Consider the following 14,806-nt stretch of genomic DNA (forward strand, 5'->3'; position numbering starts at 1 on the left):
TGAAGGCAAGGGCACATATGCATTGTACAGAGGTTGGAAGTGAAAGCCAATGGAAAACATATTCGCATTTTCATTTGAAGGACCAGAAGAAGTAATGACCCCTGAGATGCCAGCTTGGACCCGCAACTGCTCTGAACTCAAAGTCCTACCCAAAAGCCTTGGGAAATTTCTCTTGGCCTCCAGCAGACACAGCCAGCCAGTCTCCCACAGGCTCCGAAACTGTAAATAAAGGAGCAAACACAGCAGGCTTCCAGTGGGGTGTCATGGAAACTTAAAATAGCCTTCGGGAATGGCTCAGTTGAGTAAGGGGTCTGGGACGCACTCCTCACCTGTCATCAGCCACCCTCCCACAGCCAAAGCACCCCGAGCAGGGGCTCCCCATGTGAGGTCCAGTCTCTGGAACCCCATCCTCCAAGGACCAGCCTAGATTCAGGCCTAGAAACCAGTGATGCCTCAGAATGCACTGCCATGGGGGTGTATGCCGGAGGCTGTCCTCTTCTTCACCTTGAGAGGGTCCCAGGGTCACATCTGAGTATTTCTCTGTCCCTAGTATGGCGAGATTAAAAGTAACTACAAAGAGGCTACTTGCCTGGTAAATAAATCCAGGCCCAAATCCGGAGGGGACCCCCCCCCCCAGGAGGAAATGATTACACGTCCGGCACATCATCCGCGTGGGCCCAGGGGTCTGTTCTCACCGGGCCCATTCCACTCACTGTTCGGCACCTTTACCTAGAGGCCAAGTGGAGCCTGGTGAGGCTGGGGTGTGGGAGTAGGGGGATTGGAACGCTGGGCACCACACTGCCCTGAGCCAAAGGTCCCTCTCCTTCTGCTGGGGATGAAACAGCAGAGAGAATGAGGGCTGCAGGCCAAGGCCAGCGGATGGGGAGGCCAGCCGCGGGCACCACGGAAAGAGAGATGCTGGAAGACTGAGCTTCACCCTGCCACGACTTTTGATGGCAGGATTGGAAGGTGGCCTCCACAACTCTGGCCAAGCGCGGGCACCCGAGGCCCGAGTAAGACACCTGTGCCAGGTGTGTAGGCGCATGGAGACAGGGCCAGGAAGCGGGCGTTTCAGTAACCCGACACCTCGCAGCTAGGAGGGGGGCTGGTCCACATCCAGGGAAGGCAGCAGGATGCCTTTTCACTAAGAAAGGCTCCTTTGTGAGGTTGCATGATGAATTCGAGAATCACCTTGAGGGGCACAGGAGGAGGAGGCCAGACCAGCCGAGGGGGAGACAGAGATCAGGCGGGCTGCAGTTAAAGGAGCCGGGACAGCAGAGAAACCCAGAATGCTTCCTCTTCTGCCGAACTTTGACTGCTTTCTCCCTGAGGGTCAGGAGACAAATCAATTTAAACAGGTCCCTAATGGCTAAGGATGCATGAAGTGCAAAGGGGACGGGGCCTCCTTTTTGCAAGAGTGGTTGCCTGGGGGAGAAAAAAAAAAAAGCGTAACTCAGTGACCGCAGCAGAGATGCCCTGCAAGACTCATCTTCTCCATGCTTTCAGTTTGAGTGACTGGATTCTGTCCGTCCCCCTCCATTAAATTCCAAGGAAAACCTGTCAGCCACGGCTCCAACCCAGAGTCTGGCCCAACGCTGGTCTGGAGCGTGGAGACAGCAGAAACAGAAGCGAGACCTTGCACATTCCAGGAAACCAGACCCCCATTCTAATCGGTGCTGCGGCTGCAGATTCCAGGGCAGAGGGGCCCGTGCAGCTAGGTTTCTCTGAACCCTGCAGGGAAAACGCTCAGGAGAGAGAGGCATCACTTGGCTGTGACCAAGGCAGCCGGCTGACGTCTACAATCACCTTAAAGTCCTGTACCTCTCAGGGCCACCGTCTGCAAATCTAAGTGAGACAGATCAAAACAGAAAAGACACAGCTTTGGAATCAAGCTTCCCATGGCCAAGGGCCCTCAGCCCTATTTTTGTCAAAAGAAACTGAATTCGCAGGTAGCAACTGTTATTTTTTTTTAAGATGCATAATTGGATGATGGACCACTACACTCTCTGTCTTTTGCAGACAAATGAAGAAGTAAAATTCAGGAGAGTTACGTGTGACCCATTTCTCTGCTCCTAAAGGAGGCAGAGCGGGGAGGAGCCCGGGAACCTGGCCTCAATTTCCAGCCCACACCGGCACTTCCAAGACCCGGCAGCCCCTGGCTTTCCGGCGCGGTCTCTCAGACGGCTCAGAGCGGGAAAAGCTCACCTGACGCCAGACCTCAGACTGCAAACCCGTCCCCCCTATCCATGGGCCCTGAGCGAGTGACTGTTTGCAGGGGCTGGGACCAGGCTGCTGCCGGTGATGCTGGAAAAGACTCGGCAGGTGAAGTGAAGGGGGAAAAAGGCGACCCGAACACGTCTAAGCAGCCTCTCTGGAGGAGGAACGGCTTTCGGGGGGCACCCGGCCAGCTGGCCGTCAGTCATGCGCACGGCCCAGTTCTCTGCAGCTTCAGCTCTACTGGTAAAAGACGCCTTTTCCAGAACAATGCGTCTATGTCTAAAGGTGCCTGTCATTGATAACCGCTTTTCAGTCTCGCTGGCAAAAAAAAAAGTCCTCGCTTGCATCCTCATGGTGAATGTTTGGGTTTGCTGGGTATCGTTGCCTTTAATCGTTGTTTTCTGACCTGTCGGATGTCAGGAAAATAGTCAGAAAAAGAAGTTTCCCATCAGCTCCACCGCACGATTTCCTTTTTCAGAAGTCTCCTGAACACCCGAATGATGCGTCTATCATCATCTTTGAGGAAACAGCTGACTGCTCCGCTCACAAAAACACCATTAACTTTCCTCCTGATAAGCACCTGGCTCCCGTCCTGACCTCCCCAGATTTCTCAGCTGGGTTCCCCTCCCGCTCCAGCTCCTTCCTCCCGGTTGTTGTGTCTGAAGTGGCCAAGCCAGCGCAGGCTCCCGAAGCCTCCAGCTGCGAGCAGCGGGCTGGGCGGTGACGGGTCCATTTATTAAGGGTCTGGGACACACTCCTGAGCTGTCAGCAGCCACCCTCCTGTAGCCCCTGGTCCGGGAGGGTGGGCCTGGGGCTTGGGAAAGGAGAAGCGGGGATGTGATGGTGAAGCAAGGCCCTCCGTCCAGGAAGGGCACAGTTCTTCCTGAGAGGTACCCCCTGCCCGTTTGCTGATGAACGTTGTCTTCGAGGTGTGAGCAGGGTAACTTGTAAAGCTGAGACAAAAGTCAGAAGGAATCTTTGGCTCAAGCGAGAAGTAAAGACCCAAGACAAGCCACTTCCCCTCTCTGGGTCTCAGTTACCTCATCAGTAAGACGAGGGGCAGACTAGACCATTTCCAACATCATTTCCAGCTCCAAAAAAATATCATATGATCTAATAAATCTGAAAAGTGCACTTCCTGATCTTTTCCTTTCAGTATGTAATTCCCATCCTTATGGAATATTCTTATTTTCCAGGCTGGCTTCCTGCATCCTGTGCTCCAGTTTCTTCTGAGCCATCTGAGCCGTCTAGTCACTGTCAAGGTGACTTCTGGGGCTGGGATTAGGATTTCCCCAACAGGAAGAGGAGATAAAATAAAAGTCTGGCCTTACTACATTCACACAACAGAATATTATTGGATCATAAAACGGAATGAAGCATGGACACACGCAACATGGATGAACCTTGAAAACATTACGGTCAGTGAAAGAAGCCAGTTACAAAGGACCACAAATGTATGATTCCATTTATATGAAATGTCCCATGTCCAGAATAGGGAACTTCATAGAGACAGAAAGAGATCAGTGGTTGCCTAGGGCAGAAAGGAAGTACGCGGTGACTGCTAACCGGTACCGGGCTGCTTTCTGGAGAGAGGAAAGTATTCTAGAATTGCACAGTGATGATAGTTGCACTACTCTGTAAGTATATAAAAACTCTGATCTAGCCGCTTTAAAAGGGTGAATTTTATGGTATGTGAATAATATCTCAATAGAACAGCGTTAAAAAAAAAAGAAAAAAGTCACTGTTTCTTTTTACTTCTTTAATGTGGCTACTGGAGAATTGCATTTTATGTATGACGCTCCAGTTGTATTTCGGTCTGTGTGTAACCAAACAATCGAATAAACATATTGCTCACTTTTCCAAACAAGCACAAACAGTCTGGCCTCCTCCTGCATCCTGGACAGAGCTGGCATCCGGGAGGCTGAGTGCAGAGAGCCGTGGGCTGGGCGTCCAGAAACTCAGAGTCTCTGTCACAGCCTGGCTTGTGACCTCGGGCTTTCACATCCCCTCAATGGTCCTGGCCCCTCAATGAAAACACAAGTGTTGGACCAGATGACCTGACGACCACACAATCCCCCTTCCAGTCTGTAATCACAACTCCATCCGCAGGTAAAATCAAACTTTAAAAGTTCTCATTCTACCCCAAACATTGCATATCTCCTAAAAGCAGTCAATCTGGGAATAAAAATCACTTCAAGACAGACCAGGTCATTTACTGACTGAGCAGAGTGACCGTTTTGGTACCATCCTATTCCATGTATCCTGAAGGATTTCTTTCAGGAGAATTTCTTCTTGGCTTCTTCTGCCCCAGCTGTCAGTGACTTAGGAGGTGGGTAACTCTATAGCTGAAGGCAACGGATATGGGTACAACCCCCTGGAAAATAATTTGGCAACCACCTGGAAAAAAATTTATGGCCCGTGGCATACACCAAGGGCCATAAAAGAAACTTAACCTTCCATCCAGTCATTGCACTTCTTAGTATCTATCCCAGAAGAATAACCCTAGATTCAGAAATAACCATGAACACAAAAATGTTTGTTTTGGGGCAAACGTGGCCCAAATGGACACAAAGAAGGACTAGTTAACCAAATGGTGGTAATGCTGGGGACAGAAATGATGAAGCTGTTGGAATAATGGTGGAATCCTGAATCTTTTTTCTTTTATTTGTGATGTGATTAAAGTGTATTTATAACTTTCAAACACTGGCATAGTGCAGTATGCCATCAAACGTATAAATGCATTTCCCATGACGTCTAAACAGTACGGTGAAAAGAGATTCAAAAGAGTCTTTATGCTGAGAGAGGAAAATCAGGCCACAGCTTAAAAGACATTGAAGCATCTCAGCCCTGGTTTATCTGGTGTGCCCACCACTATATTTATACTAATTTTTTTCTTTTTAGCAAGAGCACTGTAATTATGGTTCAAGGGCATTAATAGGTGCCAAGAACTCTTGAGAGGAGAAGTCAGTCATTATACGGATAGCTTTTTGTCATCTTCCAACCCAAGGAGCTTATTTTTGGCGGGGGTGGGGGAGGAGTTTTCTTTAGCATCATTTTGTAATGGGAGACTAAGTGAAAGCACCCACTGTTTCTGCCTCATGGGAATCGTGTGCATGGACCCCAGCCTCTCCCAAATAACCCCCTGCTTTAGCAGGAAGGTACAGCTGAGGAGGGAAGGGCTCAAGGGCTCTACCTTGGGCCTCAGGATGGAGCCCACACTGACCCACCATCCTCCTGCCCCGATGAGCTAAGCAGCTTGTGAGAGTCGTGTTCCCTTTGGGTGCCTCTCTCTGAAGTGAAGGGTTGGGTTATGGGACCTGCGAGAACCTTCCACACTCAGATTTTGTGCACTGGGATTCTGTCCACAGCCAACTGGTGTCTTTGGCCAGTCAACAGTGTCTCTGCGAGGGCAGAAGTGTCCTTGTCCACAAAATCCCAGAAAACATGAAAATGGAGAGTTGATGTGGTTAGAGATGGGTTGTGGAAGGTGAGGGCACAGCTGTATTTTTCAGAGGATGAAGAACTATATGGCTGACCAACGGTGAGCGTTCCAAGAGAAGAGCCTTGGATGAGAGTGTTCTAGGACCCCATAGACAGAAAAGGATCAGTGCGCATGGGGCCCTTCTAGATGGTCTCAAACTCTTGCCCTTCCTCCTATGCCTTCTGTGCTATTATCAGACTTCTCCTCCTGGGTTTTTTCCAATGAGGGCTGAACCACATTGGGCTACATTTTCCAGAGCCAAAAAGGTCAAATTGGTGGAGAAATGTCAAACTAGGACCTAAGAAACCCCAACTCAGGCCATTTCTTGACCAGTAAATGTTCAATAGAAACTTAGCCTGAAAACTCAGCATGCAGACCACAGGCTCCCTGGTAAAGAGCACACGCTCTCTGTGGTGGAGACACAGAGATGGTTGTGTGGTCAGAACCCAGGTTTCCACAAACTGGGAGGCCGTAAAGGAGACAGCAGTTCAGGGCTCCAGAGTAGACTCCAGAGACATCAACATCCATCTTCCGGAAACTGATAGACCAAGCAGGCAGAAAATCAGTAGGATATAGTTGACCTTATCAATCCACTAGACCTAATTGATGTTTATGAAACACGCCACCCAACAACAGCAGAAGATTCTGCTGTTCACATGCAACATTCACCAAGAGAGACCGCATCCTTGACCAGAAAACACATCCTAACAAATTTAAAAGACAAAAAAAAAAAAAAAAGAAAGAAGAAGAGAAATACAAAGCATGATCCTAGACCACAGTGAAACTGAACTAGAAATCAATAACAGAAGGCGAGCTGGAAACCCCACAAGTATCTGGAGATTAAGGAACACGTTTCTAAGTAACACCTGGGTCAAAGACATCTTAAGAATAATCTTGGAGTGAGGCAGACTTGGGTTCAAATCCTGGCTCTACCTCCCTCTACTGGGTAGCCTTGCACAATTATCAGTCACTTCCTGGAGCCTCATCTCTTCCCAGCTGGAGAACGGAACGATGCCCCTCCCTCCCTGGGTGACGGTGAGGGAAGCACGAGTTTGGCCCATAACACAAAGAGCACAGTGCCCAGCTCCCAGAAAGCACCCAGTGGTGGTAGCTCTTCTGGTCACTGTTCTGCCCACTGATGTTTCCTACCACCTGGCTGTCCTGGAGAACACTGTCCCTGTCCCCCCATCCCCCAGGCTAGCTCACCCTCTGCCAGAGAAAAGCAGACGTGACTGCTGAACGTTGAGCCTTCCCTCCTCTGTATCCAGTTGGCAGCCATCAGCCGGGACAACCCCAACTGGCAGAACCCTCTGTGTCCATCCATCCCCACCGAGCAGGGATGCCGCTTGGAATACTGGCACCGAAGAGACAGCGCCCCTAGTCCTGGGGTGTGAGATGGCTCAACTGTTGGACGATCTAGTAAAATCTCGCCCGAGCCTATGTGGAAGGGAAGTCTACCACGAATCGTACCAAACTCTCAGAAAAAAATGAAAAAATAAAACAGTTTATCAGGCAGACAGGCCTGCCGTCTTCTCCTTGAGATCTGATTGCACAACTAATGAAAAAGATGTTTCCTGAGGTTTGAAAATATTGCACAAGGCTCTGACTCATTAAGACAGAGCTTATTTAAATTTGAAAATTACTGAAAATTCCAGCCACAACAATACGCCCTCTGAAACCACCATGTGCCCGAGGAGGCACGATGATCTCCTGGTGAGGGACCAGCTGCTGCCACATGACGCTGTGGAGGACTGCTATTACAGAACACACTGACTTGACAATTCATCCTAGGAATCGAAAATAATAGGGTATCTGTGGGCTCCCAAACTTTTTTTTTTCCTTAAGATGTGACAAGTCTTTCCTTGTGAGGAATTCCCAAAACATGGAAAACAAACTAAGCGTCAATCAGGAAGGTCTTGGGGCTGCTATACACTGCTCTCTCCTGGGCGTCACATACTCTAAGGAAGGTTAATGAGATGACATTTGTGAAATCCCAGGCATTCCAGGCATGCAGCTCTTCATTCAAGAGAAGTCACACACTTCTCAGATGGTACGGACAACGCCTGGGGGTTTCACAGGGTGACGACAGGCAACGTGGTGTCTGAGTCTCTCTGCCCAGAGAAGCTTTTCTAACATATTTGTTGGCAAACCCCAAGTCAGCCTCCAGGACACAGGTCCCGCATCACCCTCCTTCTCTGTGACGCCTTCTTTAAGCCACTCACGCACCTTATCCCCAGGGAGACATCATTATAGTGCTTCCTCTACTGAGCGGACTCCTTGACGATGATGACGATGATGATGCTAATTATTATTACAGCTAACACTGATCCAGTTCTAGTAATGCACTGGGCACAGTTCTAAGCACTAAGTTCATATAATGAGGTGTTTCCATCTTTCAACAAACCTATGACATAGGTATGTATGCACCATTATTTTTATAATGATTTTACTGATGAGGAAACTGAAACTTAGAGAGTTTAAGTCACATACGAGAAGTCATCCCTTTACAAAGTGGTGATCTGACTCCTTAAGCCGGGTGTGATATGACCTACTACGAACTTCTTGAGATCACGGGCTACCCAGCCTTTCTCACCTCTGATTCCTTCTATCTGGACCTTCTAAGTACACAGAAGGTGTTCAATAAATGCTCTGAATGAACTTAGAAATAGAACTCATGGCACTAATTCCAAAAGCTGAACTCTGCCCTTCCAGCGGCAACAGACATGCCTCTTCAACGGGAACCATTTGGGATGGCTACACTCTTCTCATTTTCTCTGCTGACATTAATTTTCTCTCTTTTTGTTAACGGCAGAGAAGATGGGGAAGGAAGGAGAAAGGGCTCAGGACGGATCTCACTCCAGAGGACACATGCAGCCCAGCCTCGGAGCCCCTGGGAAACAGCAAGGGTCACCGGGTTCAGTGGAGCTCACCTCCTGGGGCTGGACATGCCACCGCAGTGGTCACCTGGGGACCTGCAGCAGACAGCACAAAGCTGCAGTACGAGGCAACCAGACCCAAGTGGGCCACAGGCATTCAACCCGAACCCTGGCTTTAACCATCGATAACTTAAGAAAAAGAAATAACTCTTAAAGAAGCCAGCCCAGGCTTTAAAACAAGGATGAGGTTACCACAATTCTTCAGAGACTAGCTTTCTTACAAGAATCACACACCATTCCAGCTGGAAGAGCCCTCAGAGATCACCTGGTCCAATCCCCTCACTGTTGAGGCTCTGAAGGTTCGGGGGCCGGTCACCTGGTCAGGTAACAGCCTAGGCAGGGTCAGAGGCAGTCTCAGCCTGTCAGTCCCTCCACCCCAGCTGGCCTCACCCACTGCCAAGCTTGATTTCTTCTTCAAATTAAGCCTTACCATCACTATTTATTCACTTGAAATATAAGCTCATGGAAAGTCTGATTTCTCAATCCAAGGCACGGAACGGCGTCCAGGATCACACAACTCCAAATGGACTCAGGATCCAGCCCTGCAGTCCCGAGGCCGTCGGCCGTCTGACCACAGTTAGCTCATGGTCCCCGCCATAATCACTTACTGAATGCAGTTATTTTAAGTGCTAATGCAATCTATTTACAGCTCCTCCGGATGGAACGGAGTTACTCAGACGCTTGGCTTCTATACACTTGGCTTACTAATTTTATGAAACCTTAATATTTTAACTCTTTAGCAAAACCAACTGAGAACAAAAGAAGATAACCAACCAGAGTGAGCAAAGCCTTATAAACTATTCAAAAGGCATCTAAGCCAGTGGTGGTTCCTCGCCAGGAATGCAGGGCCGGCCCGCACATTCAGAAGCCCTCCCTTGTCAGGCCTGGGGTGAGACCAGGACGAGGAGTTCCTGGGCTCGGGGCTGCTGGGGTTTTTTTGGGTGGGGCGGGTCGCTTTCCTGGAGAGTGTACTAGGAGGAGAAAAGGACTAGACTTCTGATGCTTGAGGAGTCTTTTTCAGGCCTCTTTTCTGGCTTCCTGTCCTTTTTTTGGCAGAAATCTGCTACACATCCTGGCTAGTTTTTTGCAGCGTCTGGGAATCCGGAGGAGCCTTTCTCTGCCCAAGAGCAGTCTGGGGCCTGGGGCTCTGGTTTGGATGGATCTCTGCTACAGCTGCTTCTGCTTTTTGGCTTTTTTTCCAGCAAGGGCTGCCTTGATGGCAACTGGGGGCAACCATGTCCTCAGACTCCTGTGCCTGCGGAGCGAGCACTGTGACGTGGCCTTTGTTTCTGTTTCAGCTCAAGGCCATGGCCATCTGGAGCTCTGTTTATTCCAGCTATTAGCTTCGGCTTAGCTGGGGTTGGCTTATAATCTCGGTTTCTCTGTCAACGGCACAGAGTGCTTATGAATGGGCTGTGGACCAGATGCACGGGTTCAAGTCCTGGGCAAGGTACTGTTCTGTGACTCTGTCTCCCAGCTGTAACCTGGGGAGGATTACAGCACGCCCCTTATAGGGTTGCTAGGAGGATCAAATGGGTTAACGCAGGCCTGGCACAGAATAAGCACGAAGTATATGTTAGCCCTTATTATCAGACTATTAGTAATTGCAATTCCTTTCTTTTTTCGTAATCCCCTGACCAGTATAGAGTTTTTGCTTGAAGCTAATCCAAACTGCCCCTGGTGGAAGACGACAGCTCTTTTGATCTCTGGTATAACTGGACACTTTCCCATCCAAACCCTGACAGCAGCATTGATTTCTGAAATAGATGATTTGCCTTCATTTCCAGAACCATGATTAGAGACCCCCTCTGGAGTCTTTGTGAAACAGCTTACAAATAAAAGTGCTTTCTTTCGAATGGTGGCTCATTCCGCCATCCAAAGATCCACTGTGGCTCCCAAACGCTGCGCGCCAGCCTGTCCTACCTCCCTTGCCCTCGCTCTCCGCTCCAGACAAACCCTCTTCGCGATCTCGTGAATCGGGGAGCCGATCCTTCCCCTCGTCCTCGCACGCTCGCTCCAACTCCAGGCCTCCCGTACGACAGCGCCTCCTCCAAAAGGCCTCGCAGGGGCACTCCAGCTAACAGTGCTCCTGCCAAGGCTCACAGCTGGAGCAGGCGGCCAACGCACAGCATTTAACAATGACGTCAGGTGACCTGCTTGTGGGCAGGGCTTCAACTGAATGAAGTCTTGGCTCCCAGGCTCCTGTCCTCAGAGGTACCTCCAGGAAGTCAAGGGCGGAATGCTAGATGGGGGGAGAAGGGCGGCAAAAGTGAAACCTTCCGTTGAGGAAAGACTGGGTGGCCGTGTATCTCCAGCACTTCTGGTTTCTTCCTTCGTTCATTTATTCATTCAACATCCCCCCACGCATCTGCCAGGTGCCTCCTATGTGCCAGGCAGACACACACACACACACACACACACACACACACACACACACACACAAACAGTGCCGGATGCACCGTAGAGCTCAGTAAATATTTGCAGAAAGAAAGGACAGAGGAGAACAGCTCTGCACCCTCTGTCTCTCCCTCCTTTCTGGGCCACCACGCTCATCCTTCCGTGGCTGTCCCCTCGCTGGTTCTCCTGGGAGCCCGCTGTGGGCCTGACAGCCAGTGGGAGAGGACCTGTTTCCCTCCACACACACGGTGACTATTAATGACCTGAAACTTACTCAGTGACTCCACCTTACCGGCAGTAAATTCGGTGCTTGAATACTGCCAGTTACTCAGGACCCTGTGCAGCTCGACTACAAACAGTAACAGCTAGCTTGTTTTTGACAAAAACACACAACGTGCTTTTTTTATAGTCATCACCTCACACCCAAACTACTGATTGCACTAGCCCGAACTCCGTGCCCTGGCGTGTTTGGCATTCTACTGCTAGCTTTGTCCTACCCAGGTATGTTTGGTTATTGTTTGGTTGTTTTGTTTTGAGCTGCCCCGGCTCAGGAACATCTGAGAACACTCTGGCCCTGGGGCCCTGCACCGCCAGCCTGGGTCGCCCCTGATGCCCCCACCCCAAGCAGCCCCAGCCACACCAATCTGTTCACCAAGCAATCCCTGGCTCAGCCCGACGCCCGCACTCCACGTGGGATGCACTTCGGGCCCTCCCCAAACTTCCTTTACCCGGCCTGACCTCCCTTCCCCAGGCTTGAGGCTAAACACTGGGCTGCTTCTGAGTAAGGCTGTCCGGTTCAAATTCCAGCTGAGTGGCCTTGGGCAAGTAGTTCCACCTCAGTTCCCCCACCTGTAAAGTGGGAATGACAGCAAAGGCTCCCTCCTCTCGAGGCTGTGAAGGCCGAGTGCAGTCACACGTGTAACACACCAGGCACACGGACTGGGGCACAGAGTGGGCACTCAATACGCACGCGTTGTCATGCCCATACCTCAGACTCAGCAGGTTCACTTCTCTCGGGAATATCGCTCCTCCACCCTCTCATTAGGCTGTTTCCTGAGCGCGGAGGCTGGCTCCCTGCTCCCGTGCTGGCAGAACACACAATCTCCGTTTCACCTACACTGCTCTGGCACCTTCCTCTCTGTGTCGGCCAACCTGTGCCAGGCCCTAGTGCTGGACGGTTTTCCTACAAAGAAAACCTAGAGCAGCCCCTTGCGCTGGGCTCCCCTCTTTCCCTTTCCACGCACTGCCCGCGGCGAAGAGGCACCGTGTGGCTGCAACCAAGTGCACTGCCAAGCAGAGCTGGCCCGTCCCCATACCGCTGGATTGGCCGTAGCTGAACTCCGTATTGTTTTTCCACATGGTCTCTCTGACTGGAGACGAGAAGCATCCCTCTGGAAGGTCCCGCGAGAGAGTTAGACGATTGCTCCACCCTTTGCCCCATCACCATCACCTCCCCTGCCAGGATGGGTCTCGCTGATAGAGAAAAGATGCTTAAGGAGGGAGAGGGTATCCTTCTCCCTCATCCCTAACCCTCTCCCCTCACCCCTGCGTCTGCATATTTTGTGATCCAAAACTACATTCAGCTTGTTCAAAAAGAACCACTTTCATTTTTGTAGGGTTGGCTCAAAACACGGGAAGCAAGGCGGCAGCAACGCCGCTGCACCGCCTAAACTGGTGCCTGGCCAGGGCGGCGAGTGGGGGGGGAGGGGGCGGGGAGGTCACCTGGGGAAACTGGGGAGCCTGACGGGCAACACCGTCCCTTTCAAATAAAAAGGCAATGTTTTCAACGACAGTATCCGAAATAAAAATGAATGCATGGTTAATTTTAAAAGGCGGGGGGGCAGATGCAGAGAAAGAAGGGAAAGCTACGGAAATTAGACTCGGTCCCAAAGCCTCAGACTCACGCAGCACACGGCACTTTTTTCAGCCCCGAACTTCTCAACTCTCTTTATACCCACATTCCTGTCTTGTTTGTCCCCCAGGCCCTGGCGCGGTGCGGCTCCCCGCGGGGCACCCAGCAGCCGGCCAGCGGGCGGGATGCCCCGTCACCCTGGCTCCGGGCTTCTGGACAGAGCACGTCCAGGACCCGCCGCGCGCGGAACAGACCCTGGGCTAGGCGCAAAGCTCGGTTCCGACAGAGCCCGCGCAACGCTGCCCCCGCCGGGGCGGGTGCCCGCCTCTCCCGGCCAGTGGGCGCCCGGAATACCCCGCCAAGCTTCGCTGCCCCTCTGCCGGCCCGTCCGTCCCGCGGGGGCAGGTCGGGGCCGGGAGGCGGAGAGCGAGGAGCTCCCCGGAGCGCAGGTACCTTGGCCGCAGGCGCCGCGCTGCAGGACGATGACCGGCGGCCGGTGCAGCCTCTCAGAGCGGCGGCTGGCGGCGCGCAGCCGGCACAGGTTGGCGTAGGTAGTGGCGTCGCTGCCGCACACCGGCTCGCTGCTGGTGCACACGCAGAGGCCGGCCTGCGCGCGCCGCCGCACCGTGGCCGAGGCGGGCACGCCGAAGGGTACCACGCACTGCAGCCCTTCGCCGCACGGGCCCTCCTGCAGGCCGCACTCGGCCCCCTCGGGCGCGCCGCACACCTCGCAGCAGCCGCACGCGTCGCGGACGCGGCCGCCCTCGCAGTGTGCCGGCGGCGGAGCGCAGCGCGCGGGCTCGCAGCGCTCGGGACACCCGGCTGCGCCTGGCGCCGCGAGCAGCAGCAGCAGCAGCAGCAGCGGCGGGAAGAACGGGGCGCGCGGGGGCTGCATGGCGGCTCCGACGGCGGCGGCCGGTTGAGCGAGGGCAGGAGTGCGGCGCCGGGGAGAGAGCGGGAGGGACTCGGGGCCAGCGGGCGCGAGCGCGCGCGGCCGCGCGGCTCAGCCCATTGGCCTCGCGGCGGTGACGAGCTGCCTTGGGGACGGGCACTGCGCCCGGGAGGGGGGCCGGCCGGATGGCGGGCGGGCGGGCGGGCTGCTGGACCGGGGACCGCCCGCGGCGGGGGCAGGGCGGGCGCGCCGGGGCACGGCGGGGCTCGTGGGCGCGGGCGGGGCGGCTCGCGGGTGGGCCCGCCGGCTCGCGGGGCCTCGTTTCCCGGTCTCCGCTTCCCATGTATCCGCCTCTTGCGGCTTCCCTCGCCGCGATTCGCGACCTTAAAACTAAAAAGAGGCTCTGCACGGGGGAACCTGCGGTTGGCCGGCGCGCGAGCGCCCGGGAAAGTTCCCGCAAATTGCAGAGTTGGGGACCCGCCCGGCCTCGGGAGGGGCCGTTGCCCAGACCCCGGGCGGTGGCACCGCCTGCCCCGGTCACGCGCTCTAGAGGAGGAGGACGAGCACCACTCTGGAACTGACCCCTGTGCTCGGCACGCGCGACCGGAACCGTGGACCCTGTGCAGCCCTACGAAGAAGGCGGGGCCCGCGGGGCTGGCAGAAAGCCAGCGCCCAGATGCACGGTTAAGTGAAAAAAGCAAAGAGCATAAGTAATTAGAATATAATCGTTCGAGTCAGATTCTTTTCAAAAGTTGTTATGGGCAGGATGCGTGCTTGTACATGCACAGAATAGCTCCTGAAGGAGAAGCGAGAAGCTGCTAACGCGCGGGGTGGGGGGAGTCTTGGGTGGGAGAGAGGCTTTGTACTGTTTGAATTTTTCACCACATGCGTGATTCTCTCAAAACGTTGTTATTAAATAAAAGAGCTCGCCTTTGATCTTCCACTTGAGAGTCTTCGGTGAGCCATTTGGGACAGACGCCAGTCTAGGCGTCGTCAGGAGGAGCAGGGACGACCCTGAGGTGGGTCTCCGT

At 53.0% G+C, this 14,806-nt stretch overlaps 1 protein-coding gene across 1 annotated transcript in view; it reads right to left on the reverse strand.

Annotated features, from left to right (window-relative positions):
- Positions 1-13,841, reverse strand: part of HTRA1 (HtrA serine peptidase 1) — a 57,736-nt gene extending 43,895 nt beyond the window's left edge. Inside the window, exon 1 of the mRNA XM_030839327.3 lies at positions 13,337-13,841. Coding sequence (XP_030695187.3) covers positions 13,337-13,778 — 442 coding nt within the window. The 5' untranslated portion in view covers positions 13,779-13,841. The remainder of the gene's footprint in view (positions 1-13,336) is intronic.
- Between the last annotated feature and the right edge of the window lie 965 nt (positions 13,842-14,806).

The sequence above is a fragment of the Globicephala melas genome, chromosome 16 (assembly GCF_963455315.2).
Source record: "Globicephala melas chromosome 16, mGloMel1.2, whole genome shotgun sequence".
NCBI lineage: Eukaryota > Metazoa > Chordata > Mammalia > Artiodactyla > Delphinidae > Globicephala > Globicephala melas.